This window comes from Belonocnema kinseyi, chromosome 2 (assembly GCF_010883055.1).
Source record: "Belonocnema kinseyi isolate 2016_QV_RU_SX_M_011 chromosome 2, B_treatae_v1, whole genome shotgun sequence".
Classification (NCBI taxonomy): Eukaryota; Metazoa; Arthropoda; class Insecta; order Hymenoptera; family Cynipidae; genus Belonocnema; species Belonocnema kinseyi.
The window spans coordinates 80,448,875-80,457,851 of record NC_046658.1 but is presented as its reverse complement, the minus strand read 5'-3'; the positions used below and the strand labels follow the sequence as shown (position 1 = coordinate 80,457,851).

Genomic DNA, 8,977 nt, shown 5'->3' with positions numbered 1-8,977 from the left:
TTTAATAGCGTTTTTTTTCGATAATTTCATCGTCAACCTTAGTATTTCTTTTTTGCAAAGTGATCTAGTATATTTTCTTTCGATAATATCAAATTTTCAGAATTGCCTGTGATTTTTTTAAAAAGCGCCCAAGCCACCTTAACTCATGTTTTAGTCCAGATTCAGTTCAAAACATATTTTTGAAGTGTATGGAATTTTTTTTAACTATTTCAGGGTATTTTTAAAGATTTTGATAAATTTGTAATAGCTTTCAACTATTTGAAGGGATTCTCAAGATTTTAGGGTATTTTTAAAACTTCTAAGGCAATTCAAGAGCTTTTGATTCAAAATGTTGCAGGACATTTGAAAAGATCTCAAGGAATTATTACTTAATTTCAATAATTATTAATGATTTCAGAGAGTTAATAAAGATTTCACTTTTAGAAGATTTTAAAGAATTTTTTCACCGGAAGTGATGTATTTTTTAGGTTTTAAAAGATTTGAAGAGATTTGACATTATTTTTTTAAATTCACCCTAAATTCTTATTGATTTATCCTGATTTCTTGAAAATGTTTTGAATTTTTTTAATTCACTTGAATTTGTCTAAATTTAGTCAATTCTATTTAATTCAATTGGGGTTTTAAATAGTTCTTATTTAATTGATTCCAAGGATTAATTGATGAAATGATCAAAGGGATTTGTAATATTTTAAGTTATTTTTTTCACATACCGTGACATTTTGAAGAGCTTTGCAAAATTTAGAAGGATTTCAAAAGATTTTAAACGTTTTCAAATATTTTAGGTTATTTTAAAATACTACAAAATTTTTTTTATTGATTTCAGTAATTTAATGAGGCTTTAAAGGATTCAAAATATTTAATGATTTTGTCAGATTCTCACGTGTTTTCAAGTGCTTTAAAAAGTTTCAAGGGATTTCAAAGGATTGGAAATATTTTAAGTAATTATTAAAGATTCTCTGATATTTTATATTTATTTCAATAGTTTGAAAGGGATTGCAAAGGCTCTGAAAGATATTAGGGTATTTTAAGATTCCAAGACATTTTGAAGAGACTTAAATAATTTCAAAGGATTTCCAAGGGTTTTAATAATTTTAAGGGGTTTTAGTATTTGAATGGATTTCAATGAAGTTATTCACACTGAGGAATTTCGTAAGGTTTCAAAGATTTGAAGAGATTTTTAAATATTTTTCGCAGTTCATTTGAAATTCGCTCCGAATTCTTTTAAATTCTCCTAAATTCACTCAATTTTACTCAATTCAATGGATTTTCAAAAAGTTTTTGTTTCAATTAGTATGAATTCTTTTAAACTTATCTTAAATTCGTCGGAATGTCATCCAATTCTTTTGAATGTTCTTTTAATTTTTTCAAACGCATTTCAAACTTACTCAGTTCAATGAGTTTTTAAATATTTTTGAACTGTTTTCAATTCACTTGATTGCTTTTTTAATTAAGCTCTTGGTTTTCTTCCATAAATTTCACCGAATTCTTCTCATTTCCCTTTAACTTCATTAAAACCACTCAAGTTTTACTGAAATCAATGGCATTTTTTCGATTTTTAAAATTATTTCCAATTCATTTTTAAATTGGTTTCCAGTCATTAATCACTTATTTGGTTATAAACTAGTTGGGTTTGGAAGATTAAAAAACACAATTGAATGATTTTTTGGAATTCTATTGCAATTTTGTAATTCGCTTGAATTTGACTGAATTAATTTAATTCCTCTCAATTCAATGGATTTTTGCATTTTTAAAAGTTCTTATTTAATTCATCTTGAAGTAGTTCAGCCTTACCTAGAATTCTTAGCCATTTAATCATATTCTTTGGAATTCCTTTGAATATTTCTAAGCGTATTTCAAAGTTACTGAATTCAATGATTTTTTCTTAATATTTTAAATTGTTTTCAATTCATTTGAACTTCTTAAATGTTACCCTGGATTTTATTATGGAATATTATAGAAATATATAGAATTTTTTTAATTAAATTTTTTTTTGAATAATTTGAATTTAACTTGAATTGCTTTGAAATATTATGAATTTATCCTGAATTTTTTACCCTTAAATAGTGAAAAAAGTAATCTAAGAGCGTGACAGAAAGTATCCTTTGATCCCTATATTTGATCACAAAGGGACTGTGAAGCCTGTAAAAGAGCAAAAGATCGTTAATGAGATTTTCGTAGTAAACTCGGCTAAGAAAGGGGGTTTATATATTGAAAAAGGCCAAATAAAGCATTTCTTCATTAAATTTGTTTAAACAATAAACAAGTATTGCCTTACTCATAGTATCACAGCAAAAGACCTGGTAACATATAAGTTATAATCAGTTAATTCTTCGAAAAAAATTAATATTCCTCCTCAAAAAAAGAAACTTATCTGCTGAAAAATAGTAAAATGGTGAGATACTTGTAGGTAAATCTGCTAAAAAAACTTATATATGGAAAAATGGCAAAATGACGCATTTGTTTATTAAAATTTTTTAAACAATTATATACAATTGTTGTACAAGTGTAAAGGATAAAAATAAAAGAACATTGGTGTGATACTTATAGCTGATTATGATAAAAAACTAATAACTATTATGTAAAACAATTTTATTTTATGAATTTTTTGTGTTCTTTAAATAGTTTTGGTTGACAACTGATTTGTCCAGAGATACTTTTTTTTGCTCTACCGTGTGTTGTACTGGATTTCAAAAAGATTTCATAAGATTAAAAAATTTCTAAGGAATTTCAAGTGATTTTGCAAGATTTCAGAAAATTTCAAGGAATTTTGCAGTAGTTTCGGGATTCATAGTATTAGAAAGAAATTAAGATTCCATAAGATTTTATTTAATCTATCTGGATTTCAAGGGATTTAACCAAATTTAGAGTTTTTGCAAAGATTTCAGAGGATCTCAACATCATTCAACGAGCTTTCATAGCTTTCAATGAATTTCAACGGATTTCGAAGATTTCAAATGATTTTGAAGCTTTCAGCACATTTTAAAAGATTTCAAGAAATTTAAGAAAAGTTCAACGATTTCAAGATATTGCAAAGTGCCTTATCAGATTTGGTGTAAATTTCATGGGATTTCAAGATGTTTTACGGAATTTTATAGATTTCAAGGAATTGATAGGATTTTAAGAAGTTTATGGTATTTGTTGTTTTAAACAAATAAAAAGAATACAACGAGATTTTCACATTTTAAAGGGGTTTGAACGATTTTTTAAAAGATTTCAAGGGATTTGAATAGATTTCTAGAGAACTTTAAAGAATACAGTAAATTATATTTGAAGGGATTTCTAGGTATTTCTAAGGATTTCTACAAATTTCAGGAATCTAGGAAATTTCAAGGTATTTCAGAAAATATCAAAGATTGAAAATATCAAATCTTATCAGATTTTTTGTGTTTTTGTCGAATTTCGGAGGATTTAAGAGTATTTTATAGGATTTTACTTGATTTTTCTATGATTACCAGGGATGTCACATTTAAGGAATTTTTATAAATTGCAAGTTATTTGAAAGAAGTTTAAAGAGTTTATGATATTTGATATATTAATAAATTTCAAGCAATTTTACGAAATTAATAAGTTGTTAGGGATTTTCCAAGAATTTCATACAATTTCAGAAATTTTCAAAGTATTTTAAATAGATATCATGGATATTAAAAAAATTTTATTGGATTCCCACGGAATTATAGAGACTTCTAAGGATTTATACACGTTTCAGGGATTTCCGAGATTGCAAATAATTTCACGAGATTTAAAGAATACATAGGATTTCACAAGAGATTCTAAGGTTCCGAAGGATTTCAAAGATTTTAAGGAATTTACAAAGATTGACGATTTTTCCAGGAATCGCAGAGGATCTTAACAAATTTCAGGGGTTCTTAAAAATTTCAAAGTTTTCAGGGTATTTAAAAAAAATCGAAAAGATTTTATGCGATTTGATGAGAGATGTATATCAGATTACAAAAATTACACTATTTTCTCACTATTTTTCCAAATATATGCTACTGTTGACCTTACTTTTAATTTTATAAATGAATCCGAGGGCTGCAATCGTTATATTCAGTTTCATTGTTGTAACTTTGTCTTGTTTTGGTGTTTGTTACAGTTGACAATTTGTCGGAAATGTGACGGACTATGTCGCAGAGAATTGCGTGGGGCGATTATTCATCACATATCTGATGCTCAGGCATTCCGAGGTATATCAGTGGTGAAAGGTGCGTTAGAATTCCAAATTCGAAGTGGAAATCCAAACATCATGAATGAATTGACGGAGGCGTTTGGTGAGATCGAAGAAATAACTGACTACCTCAAAGTAACCCATTCTTTTCCTATCAACGATCTGGGGTTTTTTAAGAAGTTAAAAGTCATCGGGGGCAAAAAATTGGATATCAACAATTCCAGTCTCGTCATCCTGGACAATCCAAATCTCTCGAGCTTATTTGGAAAGAATCAGCAGATCAAAATCCAGAATGGGAGGCTTTTCTTTCACTACAATCCCAAACTTTGTTTGCAGACAATCTACGATTTCACTAAAATGGTTAACATTTCTGATCCGACAGAATTGGAAGTACAGCCGGAGTCTAACGGAGATAAGGTGGCCTGTGAAGTCGTAGCGATAAACATTACTGTCAGTGACAGGGGTCCAGATTATGTGAAACTTGAATGGAACAGCTATACGCCTCACGCAAGTCAGCGTCTTTTGAGTTACCTTTTGAACTACATCGAAATAGAGAGTGGGAACATGACGTACGAAGGAAACTCGTGTGGCAACAACACTTGGCAGATCAAGGACGTTAATCCGGAAGTTCATCTAGACGGGAATTCGCCGAAGGAAATGACGGTATCGAAGGTGATAGGAAATTTGAAACCCTACACAAGGTATGCAGTTTATGTGAAGACTTTTACTGCCAGGGATAAGGGTAAGAATAAGTACAAAGGTGCAGAGTTGATCGAGGAAGCTCGGTCCGCGAGGATCGTCGGTCAGTCGACAATAATATACTTCCGAACTTTAAGCGACATTCCATCCGTCCCCACAAATCTGGTCTCTCATGTCGTGGGTTACAACACGATAGAAGTGAAGTGGAATCCGCCCGAAGAGCCAAACGGTCCCATCGCTTACTACATGGTCTCTGGGTTCATTCGACCCGACGACGAAGAACTCTCTTTAATCAGAAATTATTGTGAGTTTGGTTTAGTCACTGAAGACGAAGCCGAGGTCGCAGAGGCTCCCGAAATCAAAATTGAAATTCCCGTTGTCGAATCACCTTCTTGCTGTTCCAAAAACTTTGAGAAGAAAGTAGTTACTTCCAAGAAGTTTGAGATATTTTGCCACGAAAGTATAACCATAGATTACATGTCACCGGGAAAGAAGAGTTATTGCCGTTCTGAGCGGCATGGACTCGCAGATCCTGGGTTCCACGAATCTTACAACGGGAGTTACTACAGTTTTGTTTTCAACGCCAGTGCACTCAACAATTCATATACGCTCAATGAGCTACGTCATTTTAGTGCTTACACGATTTCGGTTGCGGCTTGCGGTCGCACACTCGAAAATGGAACACAAATGTGTTCTCCGGTTGAGTATACCACTACTAGAACGGGTAAGCTACCTGGTGCAGATAATGTGCGAAATGTCAGAGCTCGAGAGAGGATCGTAGGTAACAGTAGTTCGGTTATCGTTTCCTGGGATCCTCCCAAATATCCGAACGGAATCACTGTTTCGTACACCATCGAGTACACCAACACAGACGTGAAGGGTGCCAAGAAGGTCGCTGAATGTGTGCCGATGATGAGTTACAGACAGAAACGTGGAGCGCACGAAATCAGAGATCTGAGCCCTGGAAGATACAGCTTAAAAGTCCGTTCTACATCCCTGGCAGGCGATGGCGAATTCTCTGGAGCAGTTCGAGTTTCCATTAGTGTGAAGGAGGACAACTCTACTATAATCGCGATACTCTTGCCTCTCGCTCTTTTCCTCTCGATAGGTGTTTTCGTTTTCCTGCTTTTCAGGAGCCACCAGAAGAAGAAGACTCAGGAAAGACTGATAGCAAGTGTAAATCCTGATTACATGGAAGTGAAATATATAGTCGATGGATGGGAAGTGCCGAGAGAGAATGTTGAACTGCTTGAAGAATTCGGCCTCGGAAATTTCGGGATGGTGTATCGAGGTCACCTGAAGCGAAACGGGGAAAAGGACGTGGAGGTGGCGATAAAAACGATCCAGGAAACTGCGAGCGAGCGGGAGAAAAACGAGTTCCTGAACGAGGCCTCGGTGATGAAGAATTTCTCGACCTTCCACATCATTAGGCTCCTGGGTGTCGTCTCTATAGGCACTCCTCCTTTAGTCATCATGGAGTTGATGCACAACGGAGACCTTAAAACTTATCTGCGTAAGATTCGCGACACGCAGAATGTACCTGACACTTCAAGAATTGTGAGGATGGCGGCTGAGATTGCGGACGGAATGTCTTATCTTGAATCTAAAAAATTCGTGCATCGCGATTTAGCTGCACGGAATTGCATGGTCTCGAGGGAATTGGTCTGCAAGATCGGAGATTTCGGAATGGCTCGAGACATTTATGAAACCGATTACTACAAGGTAGGTCAGAAGGGACTCTTGCCTATACGATGGATGGCACCGGAAAATCTGTGCGATGGAGTTTTCACTTCGGATTCTGATGTATGGTCTTACGGTGTTGTCCTTTACGAGATTCTCACGCTTGCCGAGATACCTTATCAGGGGTTTTCTAATGAGGAGGTGCTACATTTTGTGCTTCATAAAGGAACGCTGACGATACCGCGACATTGCCCAGATCACATAATGAAGTTGATTGAGAAGTGTTTCAAATGGAAGCCAAGCGAGAGGCCCACTTTCATGGAGATTGTCGCGGAGTTGGAACCGTTTTTGGGCCAAGACTTTTGCGAAAAGTCATTCTATCATTCCGATGCGGGCGTGGAAATCTTACAGCTTGGTATCAAAAAAGTTTACCAGAATGCAGCGCCAATTCGATTGCATTGGGGGAATGAAACAGCGAGGTGGGTGAGAGATTTCGAGGATAATGTTACACTCTTGGACCAAACAAGGGCGGGAAGCAGCAGGGGGCGAATCTTCAAAAATGGCTTCCAGCACTTTGGTAACGTACCAACCTTAGAGGATGTACCGTTGGATCGGTGAGATTTTCTGAGTCATTCTCTCCCCTAGACGGGCTATTGTAGTGTATAAAATAGTGCGTAGAAGGTTTATGTACAAAACGATACTCAGGGCAACGCGATAGACATCACCGCCGATCTTGGCGCAAAAAAGAACTATACATTGAATCGGTCCCAGATTATATATATATATATACATACGTGTCCTATTTTTTTTCTCAGCGGACCAATAGTACATTTCTATGAAAGTCTGAACTCAAGTGGTTTTTCTAGCCGCAGTACCTGCGAAATGATTCATCGGGAGGTGAATTTCTCTTTTCCAAAATTGTATGTACATATATGCGATGTTCAAGTATACGAAAATAATGTTGAAATTTATATTAAAATGCAACATTATGCAAAGGCTAATTTATAAGTAGGGTTAATTAACTGGCTCCGAGGTGGCCTCGTTTTTTCTCTCCAGAATTAAAAAAAAAAATCGTTTTTTGTTGGATGAAGTACTAATCGGACTTCAGAGTGTTGAACTGCATTGCAATTCTGGACTTTTACAGTTCGAGAATGATTCAAAAGGGCCCAATGATTCCCACGCTTGTGCAGGTGAGTCAATGTGAAAAGAATAAAAAAACGAGACCACCATAAATGGATCCTTACAGCACAGTTCCTTGTTCCGAGCACGTTTTTTCTCGGGCTGCCTGGTACAATTGATGAAAGTTATACTCGGTAGCGGTCATTGCTGCAAAATATGCTGTAATTAATATCATTCAATCAACAATGCAATATGTGTATAGATGTTTAGTCACTTATCGAACACGAAGAAAGAAACGGGTTCAAGTGTAGTTCAATATGGCGTTTTTGACGATAATTGGTCTGTAGTACTGTTCCAAGAGACACGTAAACATTAGTCAAATTTGTTAGATATGGTAAAAGCAATCCTTTTGGCTGGAATCTCGACAATAGTGCTGCTGAAAAAAGCTTTAACTAGGAAAGACACGAGCAAAGATTGAAAAGAAACTTGAAAAATAAGTTATTCGATATCCATCGTTGATGGAAAAAATGTAAACTCTCTACGCTAGTGAAAGAAAATCGTGTGTCGTTGGCAGCCTTGCTCGAGTATTCGATTAAATTAATTATTAGCCAATTTAACATTAAAGCTAGTCTGGCCACCGGTTTATAATTTTATTCGAACTAGACAATTCACAGAAGGATTATATTTTTGATTGCTTGTGTTTTTTGTATTATCTTAAACATATATTGAAAATTGATTGATGAAAGCTGTTTCATCTTGTGCAAAGACTCTAGGTCTAAAATACGTCAAGACTATTCTATTGTAATATAGTGTAAAATTTGTACAGGATATATCCAGTAAGCAAACAAGCACATACAATCAAAACTTCATATAACGATTCGAGGTAAATATGAAGTCTTATTTCGACTGCTCCTGTTCGAAAAGCAATAAATAAATTTGTGTTTGGTTAATTTTGAATATTTGCCTAACGGCTATTAATAACTGTATAAACAGCTTGGTGCATGATTAACCTCAGCACGAGACTTGTTTGTAGTGTACTTATGATTATGAGGATTACAATGATTTAATAGCTGACTAGGAGTCTAATTAAAATGTTGGTAGATCAACGTAACCACTTTATGTACCGGAATTGGCCAGGCTTAAACATTAAATTAATTAAAAAAATTTATTTGTTATGTAGTTATCTCGACAAAAATAGTTTCCAATCTTGTCTCTTTTGGGGCTAACGCGATTAATGACTAAAACAATTTCCGTCTATTTAGCTACTTACTTCTCTATGAAAATAGAATCTTTACACCCAAATAAACCATATAG

At 34.5% G+C, this 8,977-nt stretch overlaps 1 protein-coding gene across 1 annotated transcript in view; it reads left to right on the top strand.

The window, feature by feature from the left end:
* The window catches only part of LOC117167773 (insulin-like receptor), a 116,834-nt gene extending 109,231 nt beyond the window's left edge, over window positions 1-7,603 (top strand). The window contains exon 7 of the mRNA XM_033352944.1: window positions 4,094-7,603. Within this exon, the coding sequence (XP_033208835.1) occupies window positions 4,094-7,162 (3,069 nt within the window). The 3' untranslated portion in view covers window positions 7,163-7,603. The remainder of the gene's footprint in view (window positions 1-4,093) is intronic.
* The last annotated feature ends 1,374 nt before the right edge of the window (window positions 7,604-8,977 follow it).